This window comes from Anomalospiza imberbis, chromosome 3, assembly GCF_031753505.1.
Source record: "Anomalospiza imberbis isolate Cuckoo-Finch-1a 21T00152 chromosome 3, ASM3175350v1, whole genome shotgun sequence".
Lineage (NCBI taxonomy): Eukaryota > Metazoa > Chordata > Aves > Passeriformes > Viduidae > Anomalospiza > Anomalospiza imberbis.
This window is the reverse complement of record NC_089683.1, coordinates 78,126,288-78,140,743: the sequence shown is the minus strand read 5'-3', so window position 1 is coordinate 78,140,743 and position 14,456 is coordinate 78,126,288. Positions and strand designations below refer to the sequence as shown.

At 38.1% G+C, this 14,456-nt stretch overlaps 1 protein-coding gene across 8 annotated transcripts in view; it reads left to right on the top strand.

Moving 5' to 3' along the window:
• LTBP1 (latent transforming growth factor beta binding protein 1) overlaps positions 1 to 13,998 on the top strand; it is a 185,766-nt gene extending 171,768 nt beyond the window's left edge. For all 8 annotated transcript variants that reach the window (XM_068185291.1, XM_068185292.1, XM_068185290.1 and 5 more), the window contains 3 exons: positions 8,153 to 8,275; positions 11,565 to 11,714; positions 12,964 to 13,998. In XM_068185291.1, coding sequence (XP_068041392.1) covers positions 8,153 to 8,275; positions 11,565 to 11,714; positions 12,964 to 13,133 — 443 coding nt within the window. In that variant the 3' untranslated portion in view covers positions 13,134 to 13,998. The remainder of the gene's footprint in view (positions 1 to 8,152; positions 8,276 to 11,564; positions 11,715 to 12,963) is intronic.
• Positions 13,999 to 14,456: the final 458 nt, after the last annotated feature.

The following is a 14,456-nucleotide window of genomic DNA, read 5'->3' as shown; positions in this document are numbered from 1 at the left end:
ATCGAATAAAGGCTACAAATTCTAAGACTGTTCTCTAGAGCACAATCATGGAGGACTCCCAGAAGCTTTTAATTTAAACAAAAGTGCAGGAAAAAAATTGGAACTATTTCAGTCTGAAAATACTAGATATATTTTGATCATTAGGAACACAGGATTCTGGATCCTGTGCCAACAGTGGGGTGCAAATCCCACTAGCTCGATGAAAAAAAAATTGAGAAATTAATTTTAAAATTACATGGAGGTTCCCAATGGATAACATCCTAAATATCAGTTGGATAATCCTTAGTCAAAGCTGAAGAGCATTATGCTGGATAATGAAATCTTTCTCCCTCCAAACACAAAATAACTTTTATGCGATGTTTCATTAGCATTGAGAAGTTTCTGCTTTAACTGAAACTGAGGCATACTTTGATCCCAAATACTTTAAATTATCCCTATAGATTGGAACAAAGCTAAAAATAAAAGCATGTTTATTATGTCAGAACAAACACACAAGCTCTCATTTCTTTATTGGAGATGGTATGTGCTCATTTGTCCTCACACACATGTGCACTCACCCACACAGAAACCTGGAAGCCTTTCTCTGTGTTCAGGAACATTTACCAAGAAAAATTTAAAGTTGACTGAACTGAATAAATTATTCGTTTGACATGTCTTCAGTCTGTAGCACTTAAAGTGATATCATTGGCTCAAGAGAGTGCTTTCACACCTCCAGGCCATCAGGTCACAGGTTCAAGTCCTGGCTGGGGAACCTGGAATTTCTCCATTTTTGAATACTTAGGTATTGTGTTGGCTGGGTTTACTACTGGAGGTGTTTGCTTATTTCCCCAGTTAGGGTCTTTCTGAAGATTTTTAACACATGTTAAAGAAGACCTGCCGATGTGAAAAGCATTATCACCACAAGACTTTCACCATGAAATGAGTCGGATCATAGTACAGATCTGTGGTTTCCTTTTACCTTGTTTATAGTCCCATTGTATTTGAAGATCTAGTCAACACCCTTAGAAAGAAGGAAATACAGCCCTACCAGCATAAGTGATACTTTTGCAAGTCCCTTCTAAAGATATTAATGCTTTATTAAAAATAACCTCTAGCTTTTGTAACCCAACTTTTCTTTAAAGTGCTTCCATTTTTCATTATTAAGATTTAAATATCCTGTTCAAGTGGGACCCGGTATAAAACCAGTGAGAAGATAGAGCACTTTTGTAAGAATTTATCCATATTAAGCAAAAATAAATACGATCTTAAATCAGCCTGAAAACAGAACTTACATGGTTGCTACTGTTTCTAAAAACTACTAATCTGTGCTTAATTAAACAAACTCCACTGAAATGACTCCAAACATTCAGAGACTGAGACAAAAATAAGTAGCATTTTTTGATATTGCAACAAATATCAACAGCAACATCTTAACAGTAAGACTGATAAGTATTTTGATGACAACATTGAGGAACAAGTTCAAAGTCCTGATCAAAATACTGCAAACACGAGCTGTAGTGCTGTGGTTGAGTACATCTGACTCGTGCAAACAAGGGATGTAAAGACATTGTTTTCACTTACATTATTATCTTTTGATATCATCATTGCAGATACTTTCACAGATTTCATCAGTACCAAAATGTTGACTACTGAAGTGTATTCTCTCTAAGCTCATGTGTCATTAGTGTGTATTTGCCCAAAGAGCAGTAATAACAGTTTAGTAATTATTCTTAAAAAACTTCTGTGTTATTTAAGGTTTGTCATTGGCAATCTGTAGAAATTGACCAGTTGAGGAAAATTAGAAAATTGGATAGATTAGAAAATTAGATACATTTTGGTTTAGAAAACAACAAAACAACAAACAACAGCAAAACATCTTTTCTTCATTTCACCCACCCAAATAAATACATGTTGGATGCCTGACCTTTGGAAATTTTGCTTCCTTGGTCAGTTTCCTCTTAATGCCTACCAGCCCAATTCTCTCCATCCAGAGTCCATGGTCTATTTACTGGTAGCAGGACAGGCACCAAGAGGTTTAGCAGCTGGGTCAAAGCCTCCATGCCAGAAAACAGAGCAACTGGCCCAGACTGAAAAAATCTGAAATCTAAAATAAAGCCATATACACCTCAAGTTAACTTGAACTTGTAGGACCTGAACTATAAATGTTCTGAGACTCCAGAAACTCCTGTGAGACCCTTAGGGGACTGGAATGGATTTTAGGCAAGGAAATTTGAAGAGAGGAGATAGAACTAACAACTAGAAAATGTTGAATAATGTGGTGTGCGGGGGTCAGCATTTAATTTACAGAGACAGCCTATTTTTGTATTTGCAAAATGGTAGTTTTGAGGCTATTGCAGCGCAGTACCACCTTTGCTTCAATAACACCTTAAGATGCTGGTACGGTGGTATTAGGAGCCCTTGAACCAAAGAGATGTCAGTCAGTTAAGGAGGGTACTTTCTTTTCTGTAGCTGGCTGCCTGGAGAAGCTTTCATACAGAAAACCAGGGTGAGGTAGGTCTGGGACTCAGCAGCTTTACCAGATATTTTAATAACTGTTGAGAGTGGGGGTACATTACTACATCTGTAACTTAGACTTTTTTGGTGTGAGTACTAAGATAATGTCATGAACACATTCTTAGGCAACTGGAAAAGGCACCAGCATTCAGTTTATCAGCCTGCTTATTTGTATATCCTTAGAAATTCTTTTTCTACTCTTAAGTTTTAAATTCTATTACTTTGTGGGGTTTTATGGAACCACTTTATGTTTAGAAGATCTGCAGAAAAGACAATGGTAGATCTCCAGTCATTAGATGTTTCAGATGTTCTGTGGGATTAGAAGTCACATAAAGAACTGTTGTTTATATTGTATTTGAAATTTCTCTTTATCTCCACCTTAGCATTTGCAAAGACCATGCCGGAAGAACACTAAGAGTAGTGGGTAATGTGGATCACCTGGGCTGTTGTATAATGCAGGATTTCTCTTGGACAATTTCATATTGTGGTTTTTATACAGATACCCACACCAGTGCTGGTCCTGCCAGTTTTTCCTTCCATCAGGAAAGATAAATCAGCACCCTGAGCAATATATTCCCCTGTCCTGTTCTAGACACATGCTTTACAATGAGATGCTGTCCTAGAAGTGGTTATCTCTTTCCATGGATTAAAATGGACAATGAACAACTAATTCAGATGCAGACCCTCAGAGATGCCTACATGGAGTTGAATTCTGCCCATTTCTGGCAGAGCAGATTGTTTGGATTGCATTTTTGCTGCAAAGGAACTCTGTGTATCCTTTGTAAACATTATGAGTTAGTTCTGGGCTGAGCTTCCATATTATGAGAACATAGTGTTCCCTTTAAGTTCTGGCTAATGTCATTCATGAAGATCTGGAAGTACAGGGAAAAAACAATGTGTAAAGGATGAGTTTTCATCTCGCCTCTTTTGGGATGGTAAAGATCAGCAGGAAGGCACTGGATTCACTTCTGTAGATCATTGCTCATCTTTCCATTTAGGATGGCATTGTGCCTCCTTCCTTTGTGGTAAGGACTCTGGTCAAATGGATTATCCTCTGGGCTTTAAATATTGCAGTGATTGGGCCTTGAATATGCAAATTCTTGTGTTTGGTTGTGCAGATTTTTGGCTGATTTAATTTCTGTTGAGGAAGAGTTTCAGTGTTTTTTCTGAAGGTTAGGAGAGACATGCAGAGTAGCTTTGGCTAAAGGTTCTTTCTCTCAGAAACTCACATTCCAAGTGTACATGGAAATCAGCAAGGAGTGAGAAGGCCATATGCAAAGTTGTGTCAGAAACAACCTGACTTTTACTACAACTTTTAACTATCTACTTGGAGCAAAAGGAATGGGAAGATCATTTTAGAAAACTTGAGCAGCATTAGTAGAGGAACAAAAGGTCACTACCAAGAGGTTTTGAGACAATCAATTTGGTAATTATTTCAGTTTAGCAAGAGCTTTACAACCACTGTGAATCTTTTCCAGGGATTTCATTTAGAGTGTGTTCATGAGGGAATATGAACATCCTTCTTAACTAATGAAAAATAACCTTTAAGACTGACACCCTTACCTTTTTTCTTGTGTTGTAGAATAGATATCAATGCTGTTCACTGCAAACCTTAGCATCTATCCATGGGAAACATCAATGAAGCTTTCAAAACTGTCAAATTGCACAATCTAAATATAGAGCAGAAATATCTTTAGCTTTGGTTCTCATATGATACAATCTCCTGAGACAGCATAAACTTAACCAATTTAGATTGATGTTCAGAACCTTTGGTGAAACTGTTGTATTCTTAAATAATTTGAAGGATCTGATTTGGTTTCTTAGTCTTGGATCCTTTTGTGTGTGTGATGGTGACAATTCTGAGGAGCTGAAACAGAAATAAAGCTTTCTTTCTGGGCAGGAGCTGGACTGGCTGTGGTGTAGTTGTTTCATGGTTGCGTCAGGAAAAACTTTTATATAACATTTTACTTTAAATACGTGAAATATGGAATAATGTTTCTGACATTAGGAATTTTAGGCCTCTGGGTACAAAGAAGACCCGCAAGGGCTTGCTCAGTTACAACTATATATGCAAATTAGATGCACATTTGCACAGCTGCATTTTTGCTAGCAAGCACCTTAAAGCCAGTCGGTCCATACAATTTACATTGTGTTGTCTCTATCAGCCAAGCTTTCATCACCAATTACAGCTAACATCTGTGCCAGTACACGTGTGTCTAGATGTAATCCCCTAACACTTGTTTAATATGCAATACTTCTGACTTTAAAAATGTCCCTTACATTTTTAGAAGCATACATCAGCTTCCTTTTATAATAGCCACCCTAAGTTATACAACAAGCTGTCTCTATGCTTTATTTGCAAGTTATGGGAAAAACTTAGAAACACATGGACCAATGTAGACTAAGCTATATTAAAAACAAAGGGTTTTTTTTTTCCTTTTGAACTGTAGTTATATTGTCCCTGATCACAGCCAAGAGATGAGTGAACAGAAAAAATCAACTGATAAGAAAAAGGTTTCTTCATTCATTGTGAATTATAGAATATTTTCTTTCAACTTTACTTGAAAGATTAGTTTCAAAGTGAGTATTAATTTCTGTGACAACTAAAATGCTTCTGTCATTCAGGGGTAGTTATGTATTCTGACTTGGTCTCTGCCCCCTTACCACCTTCTTGATCTCAGTTTCCTGTTGTCATCTCCCTAGGGCAATGTCATGCTGTTCTCCCATTTGAATACTTACCTGCAAGTTTCTGTGCACCAGTCATGCTTTCACCCACAAATCTTACAGCACTCTGTTCATGCAGTTCCCTCCCCTGGAAAACTGTGACCAACACACATTACAGTGACCCAAAATACATTACTTTTAATTTGAACTGTAGGAACATAGCACAACAAGGGGAAAAGTTTAAAACAACAGAAAGTGTCATTGCTGTAACTTGTTCTATCCTCCACAGGGGCACTCTGATGGGTTCATTTCTGTCAGAGATCCAAGTCTCAAGTCTACCTTATTTCAAAACACCAGTTCTCATGACCTTTACAGATGTGGCCCCCCCATATACCTTTCAGTCATTGTACTCTCCTCTCTGCACACCCTTTTTTTCCCTGGGGAAAAAAAAAGGGGAAAAAAAAAAAGCAACAGAAAGAAGAAGAAAAAGACTAGCTGAGAAAGGTGGAATAGATAACTTACCGTTGTTATTGCTCCTGCATTTCTACTGTTGGTTTCTTAGGTGAGTTGCTGTTGCTTCCCTTGGGTTTACTGCCCGAGCACCTAGTGACTGAATTAACACATTATAAAAGACAACAGATTTAGTCGACACTACTTGGACAGCTAAACAGAACATACAATATTAAGAGAGTATTACAGGTATAAGACCTAAAAATTCAGACATTCAGAATTTGATTTTTGAGGGACCAATGGGGCAAGAAAGAAGTTTCTGTTGTCAACATTTCTTAATTCTTCCTTAGATGTTGAACAACTTTGCATTGGTAGACATGCAATAAATAATAATCTTGCATGATCTTCAGAGTACGCAACTCTCATGTACGTGAGAGCTCCAGCTCTATGGATTTTCAAAAGTTCCAACTGCTTTCTTCAGAAATAAAACATTGTTTATACTACCAGTATCACTAATGGCAAAATTAGCGCTGAGTAATCTGGGAAGCCAGTGTACAGGTTCTGCTCAGCCCTTCCCATCAGATCACATTCATGTGGAAGAGGCAGTGATCCCTAAGAGCTGCTTGTCTTGTCCCTCTGCCTTTCAATGACTGTTTTTATGTGGTGGTTTCTTCCACACAAGCCAGATGAATTAGTATTTTGTGGTAGAACACAGATTTCCTTTGCCAAGAACATTTGTGGGCATCTGTGAGAAAGTGCTTTTACTATTCTGCATAGCTTTCCTGTGTGTCCATTACATATGAATGAAGGGATCATTGTGAGATGACAACCTGTCCCCATGCATGGATGTTAATCTGGAGTTAGATGTGGGGAAGAAAGAATGGGGTGTTTCTGGTCCTATGACAACTCTTAAACTATGCTCATTATCACAGTATCTCAGTGGGAAGCTGTGCAGTCAGGGATGTAAGTAACTTTTGCTATATGTAGTTTATTTTGCCATGCTGGCTTTGTTTCCTGTGCCCTGGGATGTTGCTCTTGGGCAATGTACTTTGTTCTCTGGGAGAGGAAAGTGGTGTTTGAATATTATTACTGTATATAAATATATTCTGGAGGGCATACCTCAAAGGAAACCACTTTGCTCTTGCAGCAGAATGTGGTGGGATTTACAATGATTTTTCAGTTCTCTGGGGAGTTCATGCTGCAGACTTGGACTGTCAGCCATGGCAGCTCTGAGTGTGCACAGACAAGCTTTGCCTGTACTGCTCCGTCTTGTGCTCTCAAAGGGCCAAGTTGTTGACCACAGAATTCAAACAGACTATTTGAACACTTTAGTGTTTTCAGTACAAAATAAAATCGTTCCAGGTGGAGGAGATACTACCTGTAAAAATAAAATTACAGTGCTGGACATCAAGTAGGGCTGTGCTCTGTACTGTCTAGAGGCAGTCTGGACTTATCCAACTATTTGCTGTCTGGGACAGTTCTACACAGCATGAGGTTTCTGGCTCTGCAACCATCTGCAATTCTTGGATTCTGTATCTGCTTAGGGCTTTTTTTCCTCCCTCTCTTTTGGTGGTTTTTCTTTCCCGTCCTTTCTTTGCCTGATTCTCAGAACACCAGGCAATCTTCACAGAACCAGAAGCTAAATAGACTGTAGCAACAGTAAGGGAGCAACCTGGGTTGCTCTATTTTAACAATATTTCTGTTTTTGAATAAATTTTGTTGTATGTCTTTTAGTAAAGGGTAGTAAAAACAGAGTTGACACAATTTTTATTTGATTTATAAATTCAAATCTTTATAAAGTCAAATTCTGCATAAGCATTTCAAACATGGACTCTGACACCTAAAATGAAGAGTTACTTTGGTCTCAACTTGTGTTTTCTAGCTTTTAGAGAGGGGCACAAAATCAGATGTAACTCTTTCTTCTGTATATTTCCCCATGCTCTGAGCTTCACAGCCAAGGAGACTTTGAACAGCACTCACACTTCTAAGCCTGTGGGTTGAAGATACAGTTTGTAGATAAGCGTGGGCTATTTTAGAAGTATTTTTCATTCTGATTTCTGCATTTCTGATAATGCCAGAAATATTGGCTGTACCTGCCCCAATTTACTTCTCCTGGGGAGGCTTCTGCTAGCAGCCATGATGGTTTGGGATAACCTTTGTTCCACAGAATGGGGAGTATAAACAGAGATAGCCCTGGAGAGAAGTGCATCAGCAGTGGGATACACAGCATCCCTTGGCTCTTGCTTCCCATGCAGAACAGAAGAACCTGACCTATAACTTTTTGTACAGTTATTGAATCAAATCTATCCCTGGTGTTATCCCTATTATGACTTAATAGTATATATTTGGCTCATTAACATTTTAATGACATCTTTCTTAAAGAGAGAATGCTTTCTGGAAATTTTCTTTTCTGCAGATTTATGGTGTTACTAGGAAGATAAGTTTATTTCCAGCAAATATGAACCACAGCTCACTGGGACTAATGTAATGCAGCCTGTGTTACAAGTGTGTTTACTTTTATATCTTATTTTCTTTCCCCCCTCAGAGGATTACGCCCAGCTGTGCAACATTCCTGTTCCAGGATCTCGACGGCCATATGGACAGGATGCTTTAGTTGACTTTGAGGAGCACTACACTCCAGAAACCAATCCATACTTCGTTGAGGACCGTAAGCGAGATTCTCTGTTATGTAAAAGACTTGAAATGAGATTTTTACTTCAGTTTTTTTCCCTGCAGCCAGTTTCATTCTTCTCTTTGCTTCTGGGTAGAGTGGCCTATTTATGCTTTAGTTATTTCTATTACACTAGCTTTCAGTCAGGTGTTCCAGTTCAAGAGCCAGGTTTGTATAAGAGTCCAGTTAGGCTCAGTGTACAATTCATTTTTAATCTAGTGAAACAGTTTGTGCCAAGTATACTAAATTTGTGTTTACCAACAGTTTTACAGCTCAAGGTCAAAAGGCTTGCCAATTTTCCTTCTCACAAATTGATTTTCCTTTGGAGCATGGGACTGATTTCTCCAGAGTGTGTTAAATTTAGAAGTGAAAAAAAACCTCTTCATCTTTCCATGATTTCCCAGCAGAACTTCTATGGGTGAAATGAGAGCATGCAAGTCATTCTTGCTCAACAGAGAAAATGTACAGCACAATGTGATTAAAGAATACACATATGTATGGACTTCAGGCTGGATGTTATGGCCTGCCAAGCAGGGTGTGAGGGATTGTACACAGCGTCTCGCTTGTACTTGAGGAGTATCAGGGTTCTTTATGTTGGGTTGGGCCCAGCTGACTGTTAAAATTTGCAGAACATAAATGCTTACAGATTTCAGCATCTTCCTCAAAATCAGGCACCCTGTACAGGTCCAGAATATTTCATCACAGTTCTAGAGAAGGAAAAGTGGAAATATCAGAAGGAGCTGGTAATTTCTCATGCTTTACATACATACAGCCTGCAAGTTGCCACTCTGCTCTTCCCCAGTCAGTGTTACAGGGTGTTGATGTGTAACTGAAATGTCACACAGCTGGAAACTACTGATTACACCACAAAAAACCCAGAACAATGACTGGGTAAGCAATCTTAATGTACTGTCAATCTGGAAAGAAGCATTTCACAAAGTATAAACAAGGTATATAATTTAGTGGTAAATAAATACGATAAATTGTGGAAAGTTTTGAATCCACAGCTGAGACCACATCACAGAATGGCTGCAGTGGGAAGGGACCTTAAAGATCATCTAGTTCCAATCTCTTAGGGACAGAGGCTTAAGAGCTTATGTCTCTTGCTCCCATCCTATCACCGAATCAGATGAGTCATCCTGTTTAGAGCATCAGAGACTTCAAGATCACAATCCTGCTGCAGGCTGTGTGAGGAATACAACAGCACATCTCATCCCACGGCAGGGCCATGTACTTCAGTGCAATATTTATCATTGTGCATTCAATTTCTACAGAAGCAAATACATACCTCAGAATTACAATACAGGTCCCATTGAGCTGTTTTGAACTAGAGTATATTTTGTGAAGTAGAACTTGCTGTGAGTGATACATATTTTAGTTTTAGCTAATAAAAGTTACAACATACTGTATTCATGACAGAGAGAGGAAGAGAAAAAATATGTATATATATGTTTATGCACCTGCATATATACCTACATATAAGCTATATTTCTAGTAAATTATGGGGGGGGGGGGCGTTATTTGAAAAATATCTGTGTATTTGGGAGGACTCCTTTCCCTTTTGGCACTGTTTTCTAAATTAGAAAAGGTCTTTACTTTAAAGGTCTCTCCTGAGCTCTCTACAAGTTCTGCCAGAGGACTCCAGCAAGTAATGAAACTTGGTTACCTACATCATGACAGTGCTCAATATCCTTAATACTATTGCACTGAGAAGTGATTTACTAGGCTCATGAAAAAGACTGCAATGTTTCCCATTTAATGTACACTTGTATACATCCTGTGTATTATATATGTTCTTGAGATGTGACATTTGTCAGCAAGTGCTTACTTCACATTATGTGTTCGATGTCTTCAGAATGCACTTAGCCTATTACTGACCAGCTTGATCCTTACTCAGAAGCCCACCGTGCTAGAAAATCCAGGATAGGAACAGTATTTGTAGTCAAAAAGTGAGGGAGTGGAAATGGCAGTATGGAAGTTACATGGATGAAGATATGGAAAGGGCAGAGTAGGAAAGGAAAAAGCAGTTCAGTAGAAAAGACGGCCTCAAGGACCAAGACAGGATGGAGTAAATAAGAAAAGACAAGAGAAAAAAATGTAAGGAAGGGAAAAATTCATATTCCTAGGTAGCTTAGCAAATACATGTATCACAGCTGTTGCAATATGAATGAGTAAACAGTTTTTCAATAAGTTGCTGGCTTGTTGGCGGAGCCACTACCTGTTACAGGACAGATGGGGAGATATATCCTACTCTATTCCACTCCAATTTCCCCTCTATATTCACTGTGCTATTAAATTTATGACTCAAACATTCTCAGCTTTTTCCACAGAAGTCTGTTTGATGTGATGGGCTGCCATCTGCAGTCCTGTTACATCACTGCTCCATGAGCAGAAAGCTAGTGAAAAAAAAAAAAATTAGAGGAACAGTTCAGTCCTAGAGACAATCTCTGAACATGTAAAAATGTAAAATAATTTTGTAAGTATAAATCCTTCCTTATATACAAAAGCATAACTGTCACAAAAGCCCTAAGGCAGGGAGCACAAAAAGCATTATACAAACCACTGAATACAAAGACAACTCTTTGTATAAGAGGTGAAAAAAAAAAAAAAGCTCAACTCTTTGAGCTTTGACTGCTCACCATCTAGAATTATGACAAGGAGGAATTGGTAGATTATAGGTATTTGTACTGGCACGAGTCACTAAAGCACAAGCCAAAGGGCTGTTAACAAAAAACCACAACAGGAAAGCAGTCTCTGATTTCTTCTTATTTTCCTTATGGCAGCTGGGATTGATTTTTTTTTAATATGTTTTCTTCTGGATAAATTTTAATGCATCTCTTACCTCTCTACATACACACCTATTTCTACAATACTGTTTTAAGAAATTTTCCCAAATTGCATGACCACTTGTTTCCTTAAAGGATGATAAACATAACAATTGAAATAAAAGGTGCTATTTAGAAAACACTGACTTACCCTTTAAAAAATAAACAATGAAATTATGGAGCTTCCATTCTACAAAAAAAAAAATCACAGATTTTTAACACAAAATAAAACTGAAGAGTTAACCAAGTTATTCAGTTTCCATCTTGAAATGTATCACAGCACTTTTCTGGTACGTTTAAAACTCCAGATGGTGCAGCTCTGCTAAAGCTGACCTATTTTCTGCAAAGTCAAGTCACATTCCAGTAAACTTCTGAGAGAATTTCAGTCTTCCACTATATATTTGGGTATACTGGTTCAATAGCTTTGTGACCTACTTGTTTGCAATTCTTTCTCCTCCCAGGTTTCCTGAACAGCTTTGAGGAGCTACAAGCAGAGGAATGTGGTATTCTGAATGGATGTGAAAATGGCCGATGTGTAAGAGTCCAGGAGGGCTACACCTGTGACTGCTTTGATGGTTATCACCTGGACATGGCCAAAATGACCTGTGTTGGTGAGGATAGCATATCACCTGTAATATCCCCTGATACCTCCTGCTAGTCTGTCAGTTTACTCAGTCACTTGACCTTAGGAAGCCTTGAACAAAGGATTTAGGAATGATCACCTAAATTATATTAAAGATCCAAGCTTTGTTTTATTTACTTCAAAGGCTAGTAATTATTGTTACAAAAATATCTTGGTGTTCCTCAGTGCATCTCGGTCATTACAGCTGTGTTCAGTTAAGTGTGGAAGTGAACAGACACACATTTGTGGAATGAAGCTTAAAATTATATCAAGACTTTAATGTACCAAATGTTTTTCAAAGGCTTAAGTAAGCTAGGAGGGTGGAACTGGATCCAGAGCAGAAGAGTGATTTTAAGAGTGGATTTTTAGAGTGGATTCGGCGTGATTGCCTAAATATGCATATAACCAGCTTGTGAAGTTTAGCTCCTGATTTTCACAGATTTCAGCAGTCAACAGACTCAACTATTTCTCTCACTCTCAGACTAGTAAATCTGCATGTTTACTAACCAATACATCTATATCTTCAGTTAAAACAACTAAACATGGGAACAGCAAATGTCAGTGAGAAGATGAAGCAAAACAACTACCCCTCAGTGTAGAAGCCTAGTACAGTGTGATTATTTCAGTTTAAGGTCTGCACTAATCTTGTTTAGCATTTTGCTTTGTGACACACAGCTGAAATCCCCCAGCTCTATGAGGAGGAGCTGCCTATGTGCCTTGTAATCTTCAGGACTTTATGGCAAGCTGGCCTCCTTAGTAAGAAAAGATGTGGCTGCTGTGTATGTCAGGCCAAAGCTGTGTGGTGTTGAGTGCAGGTAGTTTGTCCTCACAACTATTCACTTGACAACACCAGTAGCTGCTAAAGTATTCAGCTGGTAAAGTACAGATGTTATGCTAAGAACTTCGAGATTCTTTCTTAAAAGTCACTTTTCAGTCATCAGATAGACACATGTAAGTGGTTACTTAATGTTGTTGTGCAGCTGGGCTGAATTTGGACTTGGTAATCTAACAGTTTAAGGCCTTTTAACATCCTATTGATTTCCTATGCTAACTTCCACCTCTTCCCAATTAATCTTTTAGAGCCTTGGCCCAGCCTAATTCCACCCAACTGGAACTGAAAATAAAGTTCTCAGGGCATTTTTGGAAATTGTTCTAGTCCTAACAATGCTGGAACTAAATAAGTATTAACTACACACCAGAGTTAAGTACATGTGTCTTTTGATGTCTCCTTTTTGCAGATGTGAATGAGTGCAACGAGCTGAACAACAGGATGTCCCTCTGCAAGAATGCCAAATGCATTAACACGGAAGGGTCCTACAAGTGCTTGTGTCTCCCTGGGTACGTGCCTTCAGACAAGCCAAACTACTGCACACCACTGAACTCAGAACCAGAGAGTGAACTGGAGTAGAGGAAAATCTCCATATCCTAAGCCCATATACTCTGCACTGTATAAAGAAAAGGAAGAAAAGTATTTAACTTGCGAAGAGAAGGCACCAGAGTAGCAAACAGAAGGGGAGAAAAGGGTTAAAATATATCAAAGGTGAGACATGATGGGTTGGTTGTTTATCAGCTTCACTGAAGTGACAGACCAAATGGACACATTGCTCTGTATGAAAGAAACAAGTATATAGTGTGTTCATAAAAAAAATCTTTGAAAATAATCAAAAACAGTGCTGTTATTTGAAACAGAAGAGCTTTGGTTTTTTGTTTTTTGGTTTTTTTTTGGATTTTTTTTTACTATTGCTTGATTAATTTGGCATTTAAATAGTGATGGAAATATTTTATATTACTATGTCATTTTTTTGATTGTTCATTTCCTTGCCTACTGTTTCTTTTCAGACCTTTTTTCTGATCAGTACGAATTCTATGATACAGATATTCTTAGTCCATTTTATAAGACCTGTCACACAGGGTGATGCTCCTCCTTCCCTGGAACATTGGTCAGTGACTTTTTTTTTAATTTGCTAGTTGTCTGCCCTGTGGAGCAGGCACCATTTGTTTTCAAATGTTTATATACCTTGGCGAAAAGTCTTTATATTCATTTTGTATCCTGTATGGTTGTTACTGCACTTAAAGTCTTTAGAAACTTTCTTGCCAAGTTCAAAGCTGCTAGTGGACAACATTGGATTCCTTTTGTACATTAAACCAAAAGATTTTAGCTCACATCTCTATTGTAATGTGTAAATTGAACACAGGAGAGATCTTGTATGATTACCCTAACATATTAAAGCTGTATATTAAAACTCAATAAAATCACATTTTTTTAGAAAAAAGTCCTATTTACTAATTTTGGCTTCTTTCCTCTGCTCTCCCATCCTTTCTTTTTTTTTTTTTTTGATGTTTGTTTTACAAAAATCAGCCCTCAGGTGTTTACAAGAATCAGCCTCTCAGTACTAGATTTAATTTACATTACAATAATCTTAGGGAGTTGTCTGGCTAGTTTTTCCTTCTTGTTCTGTTTTAATGAGACCAGAACCTGAATTAGTTAATGCCTGAAGTTAGGCTTCCAGGGGGAAGATTTCAAACACAGACCTACAGAAACTGTTTGACTTGGAAGCTGATGCACATGGAATTTTTTTCTTTCCTGGTTTAGGCATGTTTCCCACTAAATCTGCAAATAACACTCTACAGTATGATGGCCTGGTTTTCAGAAATACTGAGGAGAAGGGGGAGAATTTCCTTTTCTTGATGAACTGTACCTTCCCATCAGCTCTTATTTTTCAGTGGAAGG